The sequence below is a fragment of the Sphaeramia orbicularis genome, chromosome 15, assembly GCF_902148855.1.
Source record: "Sphaeramia orbicularis chromosome 15, fSphaOr1.1, whole genome shotgun sequence".
In the NCBI taxonomy this organism is placed as follows: domain Eukaryota; kingdom Metazoa; phylum Chordata; class Actinopteri; order Kurtiformes; family Apogonidae; genus Sphaeramia; species Sphaeramia orbicularis.
In genome coordinates, this window is record NC_043971.1 from 53,363,135 (window position 1) to 53,383,492 (window position 20,358).

Below are 20,358 nucleotides of genomic sequence, written 5' to 3' on the forward strand. Positions count from 1 at the left end.
CAGATTTGGCCCCCAGGCCACATGTTTTGACACCTGTGTTCTACAACATTGTTTCAACAGTAAAACCCACGGAACTGAATAATGACAGTGGATGGAGACAGTTGTTTTCATGTTCAGTTAATGAGATATTTTACTGGAAAAGTAACTTTTTCTTCATTTTTCTCTGTTTTGATACAAAAACTTTTGAATTTACTCTGAGCTTTAATGATGAAGGATAGGAAATTAAAATACGAAAATACATGATATACAGTGAAAAGTGAAAAATACACAGGATAATGGCCTAATAACTGGTGATAATCACTTAAGAAAAGTTAAATAAGAGAAAAATTAATTTGGGAACTGTCACAAAATGAGCACTGGGTCTTTATGGGTGCAGGTTACGATCATTTGTAGTTTTTAAGGGACTACAGAGACCATGGGTGCAGTGTCCAGGGTGGGGGTGGTCTCCTTTAAAGGACCTGGAGGACATGGTCATGTGGACAAGACCAGTCCACATGTTCCCTGGGCTGGTGTTCCTGGGTTAAGGACCAGTCTGTAGTTTCAGGATGTCTAGGGGGGATCAGCTGGATCCAACCTGGTGTCGGTGGACTTTGAGATCTTTGGCCACGTCCAGGGTGGGTATGATCCGCCCCCCGTTCGTCCGTCTGCTTCTGCTTCTTGTCTTTTCTGTTCTGTGGCTGTAAGCTGAGCTGTCGTTGCTTTATTTAGGACTGCGCACACACACACCTACACAGCTGCACTGTCTGCTTCTGCAGCCTGAGGACGCATTACTATCAGTTTCAACTCATGAACTGAACTGCTGTTATGAGCACCAAAGCACAAGTGCAAATGTAGGGAAATGGTGTGGAAAAGTGCATTTGGTGCAGACCTTTAGACTCAGATATTTCCATTTTATGCTGATTTACCAGACAGCAACATAATCAAATAGAGGGTCTGCATGTGACGTCACCGCGAGCGGAAGTCACCACGGCTCCGCCCACTGAGCGTCAGAAAGAGGGAGATGAGTGACAGCGTTGGCTTCAATCCTGTCTGAACTGAAGAACAATATTGAATCAAAAATGGGGCAGAGCTGTTGTGAGACTGATTGTATTTTCAGGTTCTTAAAGCAGTGGGAGCTATCGTTTTACAGACACCCAAAGACAAAGAAAACAGAAGGAGATGGATCCACAAACCCAGGAAACCAAACCTAGATCTGTGGATCCTGTTGGTGTCAGCTAACATTCACTGATGCTGTATTTTTGGGTCCAATCAGACCTGAAATGACCTATTGTTTTGGCTAACAGTCCTTCTTAGTGCAGCTCTTGGTTTCATGATCAGATCTTTCCTGGTTTTTGTCTTCAGTTTGTGATTGTGAACCTTGTGCTCCTACATGATTAGTAACGAACTGAAACTGAGGCCAACCTAGTTTTACAAATACGGAGGAACTGGAGAATAAAGCTACGACGGAGTATTAGGACCACAGAAGAAAAGAAGAAACTGGGCACTACCAGAAGAAAGTCAGAAAATACGATATAAAACCTGTAATTTATGAGAATAAGTCAAAGACAAAAGAATCACAATGTTATGGAGGATAGTCATGGTTATAAAAAATGTCATTTTGTTATGAGATTAAAGTCGTCATATTCTGACAATAAAGCCATATATTATCAGAATAATGTGTTTATTTAAACCAGGTGGTGTAAATCTGCTAATTTCCCAGAATGCAGTGGTGCCCTGCTGGTCCACAGCAGTAGTATCTGTGTTGGATAAAGGACTGGATCTGAACTAGACTCAGTAAATCTGCTCAGTCTCAGTAGATCCTGCATAGATTCACTGGGGTCAGTCCACGGTCTACTGGAAATGACCTTTGCATCAGCTGGTTCTGGGCCCTAGTTTTAGACCCTTTGGATCAGCTGGTTCTGGTCCTAGTTTTGGAGCCTTTGGATCAGCTGGTTCTGGGCCCTAGTTTGGAGCCTTTGGATCAGCTGGTTCGGGCCCTAGTTTTGGACCTTTGGATCAGCTGGTTCTGGGCCCTAGTTTTGGAGCCTTTGGATCAGCTGGTTCTGGGCCCTAGTTTTGGAGCCTTTGGATCAGCTGGTTCTGGGCCCTAGTTTTGGAGCCTTTGGATCAGCTGGTTCGGGCCCTAGTTTTGGAGCCTTTGGATCAGCTGGTTCTGGGCCTAGTTTTGGGGCCTTTGGATCAGCTGGTTCGGGCCCTAGTTTTGGAGCCTTTGGATCAGCTGGTTCTGGGCCCTAGTTTTGGAGCCTTTGGATCAGCTGGTTCTGGGCCCTAGTTTTGGAGCCTTTGGATCAGCTGGTTCGGGCCCTAGTTTTGGAGCCTTTGGATCAGCTGGTTGCGGGCCCTAGTTCTGGACCCTTTGGATCAGCTGGTTCTGGGCCCTAGTTTTGGAGCCTTTGGATCAGCTGGTTCCGGGCCCTAGTTTTGGAGCCTTGGATCAGCTGGTTCTGGTCCTAGTTTTGGAGCCTTTGTATCAGCTGGTTCTGGGCTCTAGTTTTGGGACCTTTGGATCAACTGGTTCTGGGTCCTAGTTTTGGACCTTGGATCAGCTGGTTCTGGGGTCCTAGTTTTGGAGCCTTTGGATCAGCTGGTTCTGGTCCTAGTTTTGGACCCTTTGGATCAGCTGGTTCTGGTCCTAGTTCTTTGGAGCCTTTGGATCAGCTGGTTCTGGTCCTAGTTTTGGACCCTGGTTTGTCAGTCCTGATGAAACCAATGTATATTAGTTTCAGGTCCAAATAGCGCTGACCCCCTCCCCCCTGGATCAGGTCTGGATCCTCCATGTGTGTCCACATGTCAGTGTTCATGGACCACTTGTTCTTTGGTAGCTCGTACAGATCCATGTCCAGTCCAACTGTCCTTCATTTCATTTCAGATTTCCCATGGTCCTTTGCTCTGGCTGTGTTTACTGCTATACTCCGTCATGTTGAGCAGGTTGGTTTAAGACACTCAGTCTGACTGAGAGGGGCGTGGCCTGGGGGGGGGGGACGTATGTGCAGACCCTCTATTCCCACTTCATGGGAACTCTGGTCATTTCACAGCTAAGTGTAACTGTTCAAGAAAAGAGACTCCTGTTTTCTGTAACTTTTGCCCCATTGCCTCATTATTTTAACGGTGTCATTTACTGTGGGTGGAGTCAATGATGAACATGATCCCAGTCTGTGGTTCAGGTCTGTGGTTTTGCTCTGTGTAATTTGTAAAACTTCCCATGAATCAGCATCTAATGTTGAAATATCTGTGATTTATTTTGCAAACTTGGTACATGACATAGGGCTGATTTCACCTTGATCCTTCAGAAGTCCTGCTTAACCCATAAAGACCCAAACAGCCACTAGAGACCAAAAGCATCGACTGATTTAAAATGTTTAATAACCTCTGAACCATCAAACCTATCGATACATTGAAATAATTCATGTATAGTGCAGGTCTTCATCTTTTCATGGTCATCACATATGACCCATTTGAACGTTCAGAGGCTCCGCAGTTACCATGGAAACACTGTCATCTTCTACAACACAGGTGTCAAACATGTGGTCCGGGGGCCAAATCCTGCCCACCAAAGGATCTAATCTGGCCCGTAGGATGGATTTGTGAAATACAAAAATTACACTGAAGATATTAACAATCAAAGATGTCAAAATCATTTTAATTCAGATTCCACATACAGACCAATTAGATACAAAGTAGGTCAGACCAGTAAAATACTATCATATTAAACCTATAAATAATGAAAACAGCACGTTGTCTCTCTGTTTTAGTGTAAAAAAGTAAAATTACATGAAAATATTTACATTAAAAAACTGTTATTTTGCAAAAAATGTGAATAACCTGAAATGTCTTAAGATAAGTAAATGCAATTTTACCAATACTCTGCCTGTTATTAAATGTTTTGTGTATTTGTAATTGTAATGTCAGTTATAATACACGTGTTAAAAATAAACTGATAATCTGAGGTAGAATATTGTTAAAATTGCAGTTGTTTTTTGTAAGACATTTCCAGTTTTCATGTTATTCAGATTTTTGTAGATGTAAACATTATCATAATGTAATTTTACTTTTTTCATTGTTATAATTTGACTGGTCCGGCCCACTTGAGATCATTTTGGGCTGAATGTGGAACTGAACTAAAATGAGTTTAACAGCCCTGTTCTGCAACATTGACTTACCAGTAAAACTTATGGTGTTGGATCAGTGACAGTGGATGGACACACTGGGTTTATGTTCAGTTAACTGACCATTTTAATTGTTGATATATTGTACTGAAAAAGTCAGTGCTTCAGTTGTTTCTGTTTTTAATATAATAACGCTCAACTTTAATTTGAGCTGTAATGAACATCCACATGATATATGAAAATACATGATTTTTGCTGAAAAATGCCAAATACAGAGGATAATATTATAATGAATGGTGATAAATCACTTAAGAAAAGTATAGAGAAAAAAATATTTTGGAACTGTCACAAATGTAGCACTGGGTCTATATGGGTTAAGCTGGTCCACAAATACAGCTGGAAAAAAAAAAGAATGTGATGTCACACTGCTTTGTTGTGCAGCTCTCTCCTCTCAGTCCAAATCTACACTAATATAAATACAGATGGGCTGACGATGTTTCACAGATGAGAAAAGCCTGTAAGCCTCTGGGTTGTAGACCAGTATTTACAGCTGTTCAACTCTTCTTAAGCCCTTCCTGTCTGAAAACACCTGTGAGCAGCCTCAACAGGTTTTTCAGTGGCATATCATTGCTACTCTGAGCATGAAATACAATATGATGGAAGGCAATCATGGGCTTTAGTTTGACTAAAATGTCACGTTCAAAATTTCATTAGGTGGATTTTCATTAAGTTTTGTTCAATTTAACAAATTGTGCATTAAAAAAACCTGGAAATACTGTGTAATGAATATCACAAAACTGTTTTTATGCGTGGGAGAGGTGGAAAAGTTTGGTGTTTATGGTGATAACAGGTAAGTTTAAGTCCAATGGAAACAGATGTTTGTGTGTGTGGAACAGTAAGGAAACTGTAATGTTAGCTGCGGTAAACCCAGAGACAAACAGACATGACGATGAAAACAGCATCAAAACATAACCCAGGTAGATGCAGGTTAGCTTCTACTGTAGCCTTTAGCTTTGACTGTGTGGCATTCACTGGGACATGGTTTTATGAGCTGAACATCACAGCAGGAGTTTCCATCAGCATCTGGATTCAGATCCTGTATTTATGATGGGACAGAAAGCTGAATGAGGTCTTCAGCTTAAGACTCTCAGCAGGGCACTAGGCATGATGGGTAATGGTTCCCCCCACAGGCCTGGACTGTAGGCCCTGGGCATGGTGCTTCTATCATGGTGCTGATGGATGTTTCAGAAATGAGAAGATACTGCGTCAGTTAAAGGGTTAAAGAACTGAAGCGTATTCGTCACTGCAGTAATTATCTAATAGAAGGATCGGAACTATTTACACTGGGAACTAACATTTTTTTGGCTGTGTATGATCTGAAACAGGAGTTGATTTCAGTGCAGTTCAGGAGCTAAAAGCTGTCACTGAACTTCAGGTTTTGGTTAAAACATCTACTTCTCATCACCTCAAACCAACAGCTCAGTTAATATATGAAAAGAACCCACTGAAGTGCAGCAGTTTGGAACCATGGGGACACTGATGAACTGACTGTTACTAGAACAACAGACAGTGGAAATGCACAGAAATGAGCTTTGTCTTTTACAGATTTTCTGCCCATTTAGTTACAGTTAGTGGATGACTGGATGGTCACCAGGTTAATGGTGTGGTGGGACTGGTTCTGAAGCACCTGACAGACGTATGGTAACTGTCCCTCTGTTGTTTTTGAACAGGAGTGTGTTTCCGAATGGTGAGTTCATGTTCCTGCTGTTGCTCATGTTGAACTGTTGGCATGACGACCTGCTGCAGTGACCCCCCCCACCCCCCCTTACACCCCTATCCCACCCCCACCCCTGCTGCCTTCAGTACACAGAGAAGGAGGGTGTCCGTCTTGGTCTAGTGGGGTGGGTGAAGAACACCTACGGTGGGACGGTGGTGGGTCAGGTCCAGGGACCCCGAGACATGGTCGAGGAGATGTGAGTACCGCACAGATCTGCATCACATAGATCAGATCTGAAACTCCAGACAACTTTTAGATTTGAAAACTGCCTTTCCCAAACTCAGGATCCAGATGGACATGTGTTTATGGTTTGGAACAGTTGAACAGACTACAGTACACTGTAAAAAAAAAAAAAAAAAAAAAACTCAGAAAAAAAACCCTGTAATTTTCTGGTAATATGGTAATTTTCCATAATTAAAATACAGTTTTTTGCCCTAACTTTACATGAGATTTTGCATATTTTGACTTTTTAATGTTTAATAAAATATATTTACATGTATTAAAACAATCAAATTACCTATAGATATATATATAAATAATCTTCAGTGAGACTCAGTTGTCCAATCCACTGATAAAAACTGTATTTGGACAGTTTATCAGTGCTTATACATGTTATACATTCACAAAAATACATTTATTCAACATTTTTGTTGTAAAACCTCCTGTAATTACACAAGATATTTGTCAATTAACAAACAAGTCTGGTTTCAACTGACAGAACTAATACTTCTTTAACAGTTAATTGTCAGTAATTTTATCTCGTTTTATTTTTTTTTTTTTTACAGTATTAAACTTTAAGGTAACAGTTTAATCTCATAAATAAATAAAAATTGTGAAATTATGATATATTTGCAAATGTATTGTAACTGTATTTTTCTGTGAAAAAAGAACAAATTTCTTTTAAAAAATGGAAATTTAATGATTATTCACAGTTACAGTTTTTTGTGTTATTTTCCATTTGACATGTAAAATAACAGTCTGTTTTTGTCATTTCATTGATATTTTCCTGTATCTGAAAAATACAGGAAAAATCCGTAAAATAAATAGTGAAAATTCTGTTAAATTACAGATTTTTTTTTTACAGTGTATGTACAACACATCACAATGCTCGTATCTTACGTTTTATGTTTTGTCCTTTTTTTTTTTTTTTCTCTCTCTTTTTACTGTTGGTAAAGTCATCAAACTGTTTTGCAGTGAGAAAGGTGGCAGTGTGAATGTGTAATATATGTTTTAGTCTGGTTTCCTTTCCTTCCATACCTGAACACATTTAGTTCTGCAGTAAAATTTCATCTCAGTTCTTACTGGTGGATGGACAAATATGCAGGTTCCTCTAAATTCACATTTACATCTTTTGATTTGAACCAAACCTGGACACTATGAGTCAGTTGTTGATAAATTACATATACTGTACATGAAGTACAAAAGTATATGTATAAAACCACATCTATACAGTGGTGTTCAAAAATATTAGAACACTTGTCAGATCTTAAAAAATCGGACCAATGGTCCTGTATCTTAGCGCCCAAATTCAAAGCTTTGGGAAATGTATCCAGATGCCATTTATTCTCACCCAGTTCTGTGTATTTATTCTATTACAGAAATAGTCCATGTTTTGCTCATATTCCAATCAGATCTGTCAAAAATTCAAATTCACACTTGATATCATTGATATTGATTTATTGGATCAATCCACTTCCTATCTGTTATAATAGGGACATTTTTCAAAGTGGCACCAAATCCAGAATCAGACCCGAATCCAAATAATTTCACTAACTTTTGTTGACATCATCATACAGAAGCTGTAGACCAAGTTTGAAGTCAATTGGAATTGTAGTTGCAGAGAAGAAGACGATTGAAATATTTATAACAGACGAGAAATGACAGACCAAGGTTATTACCGTTAACGAAAATGAACAAAATGACAAAAACTAAAACTGAAAAAACGTTTTCATTAACTGAAATAAATAAAAACTCTAATTAAAGGAAAAAAACGATAACTAACTGAAACTGTATTGTGTGTTTACAAAACTAACTAAAACGATTAAAAATTATGGATAAAATTCCCTTTGTTTTCGTCTTTGTTAATGTTGGATTGATATGAAATAGATTTATTTCGCTCCAGCAGTTTGAGCTGGTGACACCATAGGACACTTCAGTCTGTCATGTGTGGTCACGGTGGTTTCCAGTGGTCTTCTGGTCCTAACTCTACCTGGAACATACAGACTAAAGCTGGGACACAGCAGCACAGTCCTGTCTGGGGTTTACTGGAGTGAGGAGTGGGGTGGGTTTGGTTTTTCACTGTGTGTGTGAGTGACAGACAGCAGAGCTAAAGGACAGTCAGACAGAACTGGCATCCAGGTAAAGACTGGAGAGTTTATCTCTATGAAAAGGCCTTCCAAGGCCTGAACTGCACAGTTTAGAAGAGGAGAGAAGAGGAGCATGAAAAGTAATCCAATTACAGAGGGATGGAACCTGTTAGAATGTTCAAAAACCTTTGATGTTACCTGCTACAGCTAGCTAAACTGAACTGAAGCACAGTTGGCTAATAATGGAACTGTAATAATAATAATAATAATAATAATAATAATAATAAACTTTATTTGTATAGCACCTTTCATACAGAAGCCCAAAGCGCTTCACATTGATTGAAAAAAAAAATACAATATTAAAATACATTTAGATTTGATTAGAAATACAATAAAATAAAAATAAATATAAAAACAGCGCACATTAAAATATTTGATTACGCATAGAATTTTTGAAGTGTAGAGGATTAAGATATGAGAGATCTGCGAAGGTGTGGTTTACTGATGAGGAACTGGGTTATATATGTTTATAAGTGGTTTATATATGTTTGTATGTGGTTTATATATGTTTGTATGTGGTTTACATATGTTTGTATGTGGTTTACATATGTTTGTATGTGGTTTCTATATGTTACTGTGCTGTTCACTGGTGGTTAATTGGTTTATATATGTTTCTATCTGGTTTATATATTTTTCTGTCAGGTTTATTGCTGGTTAACTGGGTTATATATGTTTATACTTGGTTTATATATGTTTGTATGTGGTTTATATATGTTTCTATCTGGTTTATATATGTTTCTATCTGGTTTACTGCTGGCTGCTTTGTGCATCTCCTCTCTCGCTTTGCACATCTTCGCATTGTTTTCATGTAAGTGACGTTGTGTATGGATCACACCCCCCGACCTGCTGTATGGAATGTATACATTGTGCTGTACATGTGTTTGTGTCTGTGCTCAGTCAGTGAGCCGCCCTAACCCCACCCCCAAATAAAGTGTCCAGGGTAACCCGCTGATTCGCACCTCACTAATTTCTTTGAATAGGACGGTGAGGAAGATAAAATATATGAAATAACTAAAACTAATATTAAAACTAAACTAAACTAAACTAAACTAAAACTAAGCATTCAGAAAAAAATGAGAACTAATAAAAACTAACAAACCTGCTCTAAAAACTAATTAAACTAACTGAATTAGAGAAAAAAACCTCAAACTAATTAAAACTAAACTTTTATTAAAATCCAAAACTACTATAACCTTGCAACAGACGACGACGACAGACGCTGCATGATGACAGTAGCTTACAGCCTGTTGGCCGATAAGCTGTTTGTTCCCAGAGCCTGAATTTCACTTTTTTCCATTGCAAAAGGCAAAAGTACTGAGAATATTTCACCTACAAATGTATCAGTCCAGGGCGACACGGTGGTGCAGTGGTTAGCACACGTGCCTCACAGCAAGAAGGTCCTGGGTTCGATTCCAACACCAGTCGACGGGGGGTGGGACCTTTCTGTGTGGAGTTTGCATGTTCTCCCCGTGTCTGCGTGGGTTCTCTCCGGGTACTCCGGCTTCCTCCCACAGTCCAAAAACATGCACTAATAGGTTAATTGGTTAATCTAAATTGCCCGTAGGTGTGAATGTGAGAGTGATTGTTTGTCTCTATATGTTCAGCCCTGCGATGAACTGGCGACTTGTCCAGGGTGTACCCCGCCTTCGCCCCTATGTAGCTGGGATAGGCTCCAAGCGACCCCCGTGACCCTAGTGAGGATAAAGCGGGTTCAGAAAATGAATGAATGAATGTATCAGTCCAGTCCTTTTTTTTTACATTTTACTCTAATATTTAGTGTGCAGCAACAATTTACGGAAACTCTAAGGCACAGGTGTCAAACATGTGGCCCATGGGCCAGAACTGGTCCCCCAGAGGGTCCAATCCGGCCTGTGGGATGAATTTGGGAAATGCAAACATGATATCTAAGATATTAACAGTCAATAGTTTTACATTTAGGGGGAGGAGCTCGGAGTAGAGCCGCTGCTCCTCCACATCCAGAGGAACCAGCTGATGTGGATCAGACATCTGTTTTGGATCCTCCTGGACGCCTCCCTGGGGAGGTGTTCCTGGCATGTCCCACCGGGAGGAGACCTCGGGGAAGACCCAGGACACGTTGGAGAGACTATGTCTGTGGGCTGGCCTGGGAACGCCTCGGGGTCCCCCCGGAAGAGCTGGAGGAGGAGTCTGAGGAGAGGGAAGTCTGGGCATCCCTGATTAGACTGTTACCCCCGTGACCCGGTCCCAGATAAGCGGTGGATAATGGATGGATGGATGGATGGATGGATGGATAGTTTTAAATTTTTTTAAGTTTAGGTTCCACATACAGACCAGTATGATCTAAAGTAGACCAGACCAGTGAAGTCCCATCATAATAGCCTATAAGTAATTACAACTCCTTATTTTTCACTTTGTTTCAATGTAAAAAGTACAATTCCATAAAAAAAAAAATTACATTACATTACAAACTGTTCTTTCACGCAAAATGTGAGGAACCTGAACAAAAATGAACAACCTGAAATGTCTTAAGAGACATAAGTGCAATTTTAACAATTGTATTGTGTATTTGTAGATCCACTGACAGATGTGAGTTGTAATGAACATGTGTAATTGATAAACTGAGGCAGAATATTGTCAAAATTGCACTAATTTTTCTTAAGAAATTTCTGGTTGTTCATGTTATTCACATTTTAAATACTACTCTTTGTAGATGTAAACACTTTCATAATGTAATTTAACTTTTTTTTCCACTGTTATTACGCCACTGGTCCGGCCCACTTCAGATCATGTTGGGCTGAATGTGGCCCCTGGACTAAACTGAGTTTGACAGCCCTGCTCTACGGGAACTCTGTGGAACGAGATTCTGAGAGGGTTAGGGTTAGGGTTGGGTTAGGGTTAGGGTTAGGGTTAGGGTTAGGGTTAGGGTTGGGTTAGGGTTAGGGTTGGGTTAGGGGTTAGGGTTAGGGTTAGGGTTAGGGTTGGGTTAGGGTTAGGGTTGGGTTAGGGTTAGGGTTAGGGTTAGGACACTGGGGTTGAAACTCTCAGAAAATACATCGACATAATGACAGAAAAATGCGCTGCTGTGACTGTTGCTGGGGGGGGCACACTAAATATTAGAGTAAAATGTGAAAAAAAAAGGACTGGACTGATACATTTGTAGGTGAAATATTCTCAGTACTTTTGCCTTTACCTTTTGCAGTGGCATAAGTGAAATTCAGGCTCTGGGAACAAAAAATAAACCACCAGTTTCTTAAGATTTGACAAGTGTTCTAATATTTTTGCACACCACTGTACATTTTTCTGCATTTAATAGTAACATGTTCCAGTGGAGCACATGGTAAACCACTGCAGTCTGTTTTTACAGTTTATCACCACTAGATGGAGATGTTTACCATCATATCTGTTCACATCAGCCTCATTAAGTCACTGAACTATTTCCCCTTGTATTTATCACCTTATTTTTGATCACAATCAGATGGAAGCATTAGATCTTTTTTTTTTTTTTATGATTTTTTTTTTTTTTTGTCCTATGTTATAATGGCAGTTATGTTATAATGGTAGAATGGCATGGAAACATAAGTAGCAGCACCCAAACCTTAAAAAACCCAAAAAACAAACAAAAAAGTAAGATTAGTTTCCATTTAATTTCACTTTTGTAGGTCATCTCAATAAATCCGTTAAACGTGCATTTACCTGGATGAATATGGAATAAGCACAAACATCTGGTTTGTCACTGAGTCCAGATATATTTAAGGCAATAAAGGGTAAACATTTACGTGTCTATAGGAAATGAAATGTAAGGTTTTGATCATTTAATTTAAGTTGCTCATATCAGACTAATGTAAAAACATATTAAACAATGTTGATGAAAAAATAATGAGTAAATGGCAGAACAGGCAGAATCCTAATGAAAAGTGATCATATTAAAACTCAGCAAATGAAAGTTAATGTTCATTGTTTTCAGCTGACTGTTTTTAATTTATTTTGATGTAAGAATGTTTTAATCACCTTCCCTTTACATTAGTCCTTTTAGCACCAAAGTCACAATATTGTGACAAGTAAAATAAGTGAATGACAGCTTTTTGAAATCTTGATATCAAAATTTAATATTTTTTGGAAGAAAAAAAAAAACCTCTGGTGACTAAAGGGTTAAGTTCACTAGAAAAGTCCAGTTGTCTTCTGACACAATTAGTTTGGTTGTTTGAGCAAAGTTACAATGACCATATTTATGCGTTTCTGTGTCTGTATCAACATACGTACAACTGTAATATACAGAATATATGCAAACAGCATTAACCCAGAGAGAAAAAACCAACCATCTGCTGATCTAAACTGTTTAATACCTGATGATCCACTAATCCTATCAATACAGGTCAATAATTGGTGTAAAATACAGTTCTTCATCTTTTCATGGTCATCAGATATGACCATATTTGGACGTTCAGAGGCTCCATAGTTACCATGGAAACACCGTCATCTTCTACAACATGGATTCACCAGTAAAACCCATGGAGTTGGATCAATGACAGTGGATGGACACATCCTCCTCCTTTCAGTCCTCCTCTTGTCTCCTCCTCCTTTCAGTCCTAATCTTGTCTCCGCCTCCTCTTGTCTCCTCCTCTTGGTTCTCCTCTTGTCTCCGCCTCCTCTTGTCTCCTCATCTCGGTCCTCCTCTTGTCTCCTCATCTCGGTCCTCCTCTTGTCTCCACCTCCTCTTGGTCCTCCTCTTGTCTCCTCCTCCTCTCGGTCCTCCTCTTGTCTCCTCCTCTTGTCTCTTCCTCTTGGTCCTCCTCTTGTCTCCTCCTCCTCTTGGTTCTCCTCTTGTCTCCTCCTCCTCTCAGTCCTCCTCTTGTCTCTTCCTCTTGGTCCTCCTCTTGTCTCCTCCTCCTCTCGGTCCTCCTCTTGTCTCTTCCTCTTGGTCCTCCTCTTGTCTCCTCCTCCTCTTGGTCCTCCTCTTGTCTCCTCCTCCTCTTGGTCCTCCTCTCAGTCCGCCTCTTGTCTCTTCCTCTTGGTCCTCCTCTTGTCTCCTCCTCCTCTTGGTCCTCCTCTCAGTCCGCCTCTTGTCTCTTCCTCTTGGTTCTCCTCTTGTCTCCACCTCCTCTCAGTCCTCCTCTTGTCTCTTCCTCTTGGTCCTCCTCCTCTCAGTCCTCCTGGTCTCCTCCTCTCGGTCCTCCTCTTGTCTCCTCCTCTCAGTCCTCCTCTTGTCTCCTCCTCCTCTCGGTCCTCCTCTTGTCTCTTCCTCTTGGTCCTCCTCCTCTCAGTCCTCCTGGTCTCCTCCTCTCGGTCCTCCTCTTGTCTCCTCCTCTCAGTCCTCCTCTTGTCTCTTCCTCTTGGTCCTCCTCTTGTCTCCTCCTCCTCTTGGTCCTCCTCTCAGTCCGCCTCTTGTCTCCTCCTCCTCTTGGTTCTCCTCTTGTCTCCGCCTCCTCTTGTCTCCTCATCTCGGTCCTCCTCTTGTCTCCACCTCCTCTTGGTCCTCCTCTTGTCTCCTCCTCCTCTCGGTCCTCCTCTTGTCTCCTCCTCTTGTCTCTTCCTCTTGGTTCTCCTCTTGTCTCTTCCTCTTGGTTCTCCTCTTGTCTCTTCCTCTTGGTCCTCCTCTTGTCTCCTCCTCCTCTTGGTTCTCCTCTTGTCTCCTCCTCCTCTCGGTCCTCCTCTTGTCTCTTCCTCTTGGTCCTCCTCTTGTCTCCTCCTCCTCTTGGTCCTCCTCTTGTCTCCTCCTCCTCTTGGTCCTCCTCTTGTCTCCTCCTCCTCTTGGTCCTCCTCTCAGTCCGCCTCTTGTCTCTTCCTCTTGGTCCTCCTCTTGTCTCTTCCTCTTGGTCCTCCTCTTGTCTCCTCCTCCTCTTGTCTCCTCCTCTCAGTCCTCCTCTTGTCTCCTCCTCCTCTTGGTCCTCCTCTTGTCTCCTCCTCCTCTTGGTCCTCCTCTCGGTCCTCCTCTTGTCTCTTCCTCTTGGTCCTCCTCCTCTCAGTCCTCCTGGTCTCCTCCTCTCGGTCCTCCTCTTGTCTCCTCCTCTCAGTCCTCCTCTTGTCTCTTCCTCTTGGTCCTCCTCTTGTCTCCTCCTCCTCTTGGTCCTCCTCTCAGTCCGCCTCTTGTCTCTTCCTCTTGGTCCTCCTCTTGTCTCCTCCTCCTCTTGGTCCTCCTCTCAGTCCGCCTCTTGTCTCTTCCTCTTGGTCCTCCTCTTGTCTCCTCCTCCTCTCGGTCCTCCTGGTCTCCTCCTCCTCCTCTCGGTCAGTGCTTGGTCTAATACTCATCAGTGATGGAGTTGGTTGTCGGCTGCTCTTTGTTTTGTTTTGGGTTTTTTCTGCTCTTTTTTCTGCTCTTTGTTTTTTTTTTGTTTTTTTTTTTTCTTTTCTGCTCTTTGTTTGTTTGTTTTTTTTTTGTTTTTCTTTTCTGCTCTTTGTTTGTTTGTTTTTTTGTTGTTTTTTTTTTTCTTTTCTGCTCTTTGTTTCGATCTCAGTGCGTCCACAGGGAGTGATGTCACCAGGGTGTGGTGTCATTCAGATGACATCACTGCCTTCAGGGATCTGCTCCTCACCTAACGCACACGGTGGTGTTTGTTTTTGACTCTCTGTAGAAGCAGACGGGTGGAGCTTTAACGCCACAGCTCCTTCAACCCACATTAAAATGTCTGAGTTTGTCGACTCAGGGGTTGTAGATGATCTGAACTGTTGAAGGAAACAAAGTGGAGCAGCCTCTGGCCCTTGGTTGTCCATCAGTGGTGTCACATCACATCTGGGACATCACATATATTTTAACTTGTTTTATTTGATTTGATTTTAATGTTTTTAATGCTTTTATTAATTTGTATTGTGCTTTTATTCTTCTGTACAGCACTTTGGTCCACTGTGGTTGTTTTAACCCTTTCATGCATGATGTCCACATTTGTGGACACACAGTTTCAGCTCACTTTCCAAAGGCAACATTCTCCAAACCACATGAGGGCATTCTATGTAGACCCTAAGCAACACAATGAAAAAAAAGGATCATCTTAGTTTTAGAATTTGGTCAGCTCTGTGATCTCATCAAAGTAACCTCCTAAGACCTGGCTATGGGAAGAGTTTCACAGCTTCATAGAAAAAAAATCCCAAAACAAAACCCGTCCACCACAAAGGACATTCCATAAAAACAAAGAAAAATGCATCTGAAAAAACGGTGGCATCATGAGGTTTCCAATGTAGGCAATTATTTAATTTAAAAAAGCCAAAACTTGTACTTGCCTGGGTCTCAGGAGGTAAAATATCTTCTTAATCGAACCATATTTTTAAAAAAAAATTATTTCAAAACGCATTTCAACTTTAGCCTAATTTTGAGTAATAAAATTAACCCCAAAAAAATCTAGATACTTTTTTCATAATTCATACATGAAAGGGTTAAAGTGCTTTATAAATAAAGTTGGACTGGATTTGCTAAAGCCGCACTGACACAGGACTAGTATGTGTAGTAATTTGTAATAACTGAAGAGTGGTCATCAGTTATCTTAAATATTCAGTGTGTGGTATTTAGTGACATCTAGTGGTGAAGCTGTAGATTTCCACTGACTGCATATCCTCCTCTCCCATCCCTACGCAAGAAAACAGAAGGCACAGAAAGACTAAAAGTACCTTTAGGTGCATTAAAGACCAAGTAAAACATGTAATAGAATGTGATTAAAAAAAAAAAAACAATTAGAAGACAAACCAAATCATAAATCTGCCTGAAAGTCCTTATCAGCGCATGCGTTTCATTTGTTGTGGGTGTCTTTGTTATGACGGTAAATCTGTAAACATGTCAGTGACACTAACGCGTTTCAACAGTGCATCACCCACCTGGAAACAGAAAAAAGGGAAAGACTAAGTCTGTAATGACACAAAACAGAAGTGAATAATAGGCCTGTAACGGTCCACATACCGAACCGTTTCAGTACGCACCTGTTCGGTTCGGTCCACAGCTGTACTGAAACGGCACAGTAGGATGAGAAAAAGAAAAAGGAACCAAAGACGTCGTTCATTGCTGAACTTTAACCCTTTCATGCATCGTGGTCACTACAGTGGACAGCTGTTCTCCAGCTGTTCTCTTGTATATTCATGGGTTTGGTTTTAGTTCCACATCAGCACCATCCCAAACACTGCAGTTCATCCCATTACTGTCAATTTGCTGTTCTTGATAAACCTGATCTGCACGAACATGTTTGAGTGTAAAACAATTGCTAATTGTTATTAGACTGTAATTAACAGTTTTCTTAAACAAAAAGGTTTTTTTTTTTGCACATTATCTCCATGAACTGAGTTATGTCTAGTATCAGAGTACGTTAAAATGTGAGAAAACATCAGATAAGCTGCAGTAAAAATGTTTTTATTTCATAGTTTTCACACAGTAGATCACTTTCTGATATTGTATTTTAAATGCATGTTTTTTTCCTCCAAAATTAAACACATGGTCTCCAGCTGTGTGGACATTTTTGTAACTCCATGAAAAATGGGTTCATTTAAAAATAATTAAATCGCATTATTTTTTTCGTGCCTGAACAGGAATAAAAATCTTGACTAAGGTTCTTATGACTCATGCATGAAAGGGTTAAATCTGTGCAAGTTCCACACAGACATATTGAAGGAGTGCACACTGACCTGAAATATGAAATAGCAGCTGATATAAGATTTAAAAAAACAAAAAAACAACAAATATGATGTGAACCTGGAAGGAAGAGACTGAAGACCCTCCACCATCCGCACAGTCCAGTTTGGATCACATCAGGTCCCAGTGAAAGACAACAACAAGGAAAGAGACGAGAAGAGACGAGAGAATGTGAACTGACACAACTGGGATTAGATTTGTGTTGTTTGTTCAAAACTACCTTTCAGGGAAAAGTGCAATACTAATGTGTCAAATACATTTATATTATATATTATATTATATTATATTCATATTTTATTTATTTTATTTTCTATTTGATTTATAGCAGCAGAATTATATTATTCCTGTTTTTCTATATTCTAATGTCTCCAAAAATTGGGGGAAAAATGTTCAAAACTTCATAATAAATGCATTAAAGACATGTTGAGGGGTTTTCTTTCTTCCCGTACTGAACCGAAAAAAAAATGAGCCATGGCTTTCAAAACCAAAAACGTACTGAACCGAAAATTTTTGTGTACCGTCACAGGCCTTGCAAATAATTTGGAATTTATACTTTTAGACAAAGTTATTTGAAGGTAATAAAACACAACATCATCATGAGCAAAACATAATTCTGAATATTATATTTAATATGTGATCACATTTACTGATTAAAAAAACAAAAAAAAGGCTGCTCCTGCACCTTTAACCCACATCCTCATGTCCTTGTTCTTCATCTGGTGTCAAATAGAAGGACTCTCTGACGGCATGAAAAAGCAGCAAATATTTTCTAAAATAAGTTCACACTAAAATGGACACAGACTTTTAGGTAAAAACCAGCACAAAACTCAAACTAAGCCTTTCAGAGCCACATGTGGCTGTTCAGAAGTGTCTTTCTGTGTGGTACAGATGTCCCAGAACTCCAGCTTTCTCACATCTACACCTGGACAGAAACGCCTCGATCACCTCCATCTCAGCCTGTTTCTGATTGTGTAGCTTTTGTAGAATAATGCAGTGGGTGGAGTGAATGAATGAATGAATATTTTTTATTTCAGTTATGTACAAAAACGCACACACACACACACACATATATATTTATTTATTTATTTATTTATTTATTTATAAACCCATAAAATTAACACAATTGGCAACTGAAAAAGGCAGAAGTTGAAGCCAGAGGTTTATTTCTGCTCCTCCTACTCCCGTCCTTACTCCAACTCCACACCTGAAGTTGCAGCAGATAAAACATGAACACAAATTCCTCTTCATTCAGTTTCTTAAGTCACTTTGAAATCATATTACTTTCATAGCCCTGGAGAATTTGACAACTTAGCCCTTTCATGCACAGTGGACACTCCAATGGTCACTCCAGTGGTCACTCCAGTGGTCACTCCAATGGTCACTCCAGTGGTCAGTCCAGTGGACAGTTCTTCTGCTGCTGTTCTCTTGTATATTCATGTGTTTGTTGTTTCAGTTCCATTTCAGCCGACACAGCGGACACTTGTGCACCATCCCATCCACTGTAACTCAGACCATTACTGTAACTTTGCTGTTTTTGGTAAACCTGATCTGCACTGACATGTTGGAGTGTAAATCAATTGCTTGTTTTTAATACATGAACTGTGTGCCAGTATTGTTTTATCCTATTTATTGTCTTTTACTCCTGTTCTGTTTCATTATTAAATACAGCACTTGGGGACAGTAGTGTCTGTATTTAAGTGTGCTAAGTAAATAAACCTCAACCTTGTGCTTGTTATTAGACTGTAATTTTAAAAAGTTTTTTTTTCTTTTGAGTATTATCTCCATGAGTGAGTAATAACTAGTATTAGAGTGTGTTAAAATGTGAGAAAACATCAGATTAGTGTCATTAAAATTGTTTTTTTTTTCATAGTTTTCACACAGTATATCAGTAAATGCATGTCCCTTTGCTTCAAAAACGAAACACATGGTGTCCAGCCGAGTGGACATTTTTGCAGCTTCATGAAAAGAAAATATGTAAAAAAAAATAAGAATAAAAAAAACAAAAAAAATAATAAATAAATAAGAATAAGAAAAATAAACTAATATTTAAAAAAAAAAAAAAAATCAATTGTATTGTTTTTTTTTCATGCCTAAAGAGGAATAAAAACACTTGGGGAAAATAAATCTTAATGAAGGCGTTCATAATTCATGCATGAAAGGGTTCAAGCTTTTTTAAAACTTGACAGTGAGCTTCACAATTTCACTTCATCTTTCAACTGGTTCCATAATTTGACACCAATAAAAGAAACACAGTGATATTTAGTGTTTGTTCTGACTTTACATGTTTCATACACAAACATCCCTCTTAAATTATAATTCCCTTCTCTTAACTTAATTTTTTTCTGAATACAAACAGGACGACTTTTACTTTTAGCACGAAACATAATTTCCATTGTTTTTAAATATACAATATCAAAAAATTTTAATAAACCAGATTCTACAAAAAATGGATGACTTGATTGAAGATAACCAGCTTTATTTATGACTCTAATGGCTTTTTTTTTTAGTTTAATTATCGGGTTAACCTCAGAACGCCAACAATGTTACTCATCTAATGCCATGATTATTGATCTAAATAAAACATTTTGCTACATTAACCTCAGTATGACACTGTCAGACTCACTTTAACACACAACACGTCCATTTCCATCTATTCTTTTCCGTGTTAACACCCTCGCTCTCATGGCCTTCCTCTCGACTCCACTTTCACCACGACCTCACTTCCTGCGTGGCCTGGGAAACAGGAAGCAGCTGTTCCTTTAGGCCAAGTAAAAAACAAAAAAGTGGTGGTGTGTGTGTGTGTGTGTGTGTGTGTGTGTGGGGGGGGGGGGGGGGGGGGGGTAGATAATGGATGGAGGTTAGAGAGGAAAGGAAGCAGAGTGATGCTGCTGAAAAAGGAGAGAAGTGAAAGTTGCAGCTGGAGTAGGTTTTGTAGTTGAATTCCTAGTCTACCTGAATGTAATTTGTAACTTAGGATGTGATTTCTGTTTAGTATATTTGAAGAGCTGTATTAGTTCAAATAGTTCTAATGTAGACTTAAGTGGCATTTTTAATCTATGGATCACTCCTAACAGCTTTAAACTCTTCCATCAAACAGCAGTCCACACATTAGATAGATAGATAGATAGATAGATAGATAGATAGATAGATAGATAGATAGATAGATAGATAGATAGATAGATAGATAGATAGATAGATAGATAGATAGATAGATAGATAGATAGATAGATAGATAGATAGATAGATAGATAGATATCATTCTGTTCATCTCTGCCAGTATCGATCATTGTTTTTATAACTACGACTTTATTCTCATAACATTGTGATTCTTTTTGTATTCGACTTTATTCTCATAAAATTCCAGGTTTTATCTCCATATTTTCTGACTTTCTTCTGGTAGTGCCCAGTGTTCTTCTTTTCTTCTGTGGTCCTAATACTCCGTCGTAGCTTTATTCTCCAGTTCCTCCGTATTTGTAAAACTAGGTTGTCCTCAGTTTCAGTTCGTTTACTAATCATGTAGGAGCA

At 39.5% G+C, this 20,358-nt stretch overlaps 1 protein-coding gene across 1 annotated transcript in view; it reads left to right on the forward strand.

Annotated features, from left to right (window-relative positions):
* Positions 1-415: 415 nt before the first annotated feature.
* Positions 416-20,358, forward strand: part of LOC115433912 (acylphosphatase-2-like) — a 37,632-nt gene continuing 17,689 nt past the window's right edge. Inside the window, exons 1-4 of the mRNA XM_030155467.1 lie at positions 416-433; positions 554-614; positions 5,837-5,853; positions 5,970-6,079. Coding sequence (XP_030011327.1) covers positions 416-433; positions 554-614; positions 5,837-5,853; positions 5,970-6,079 — 206 coding nt within the window. The remainder of the gene's footprint in view (positions 434-553; positions 615-5,836; positions 5,854-5,969; positions 6,080-20,358) is intronic.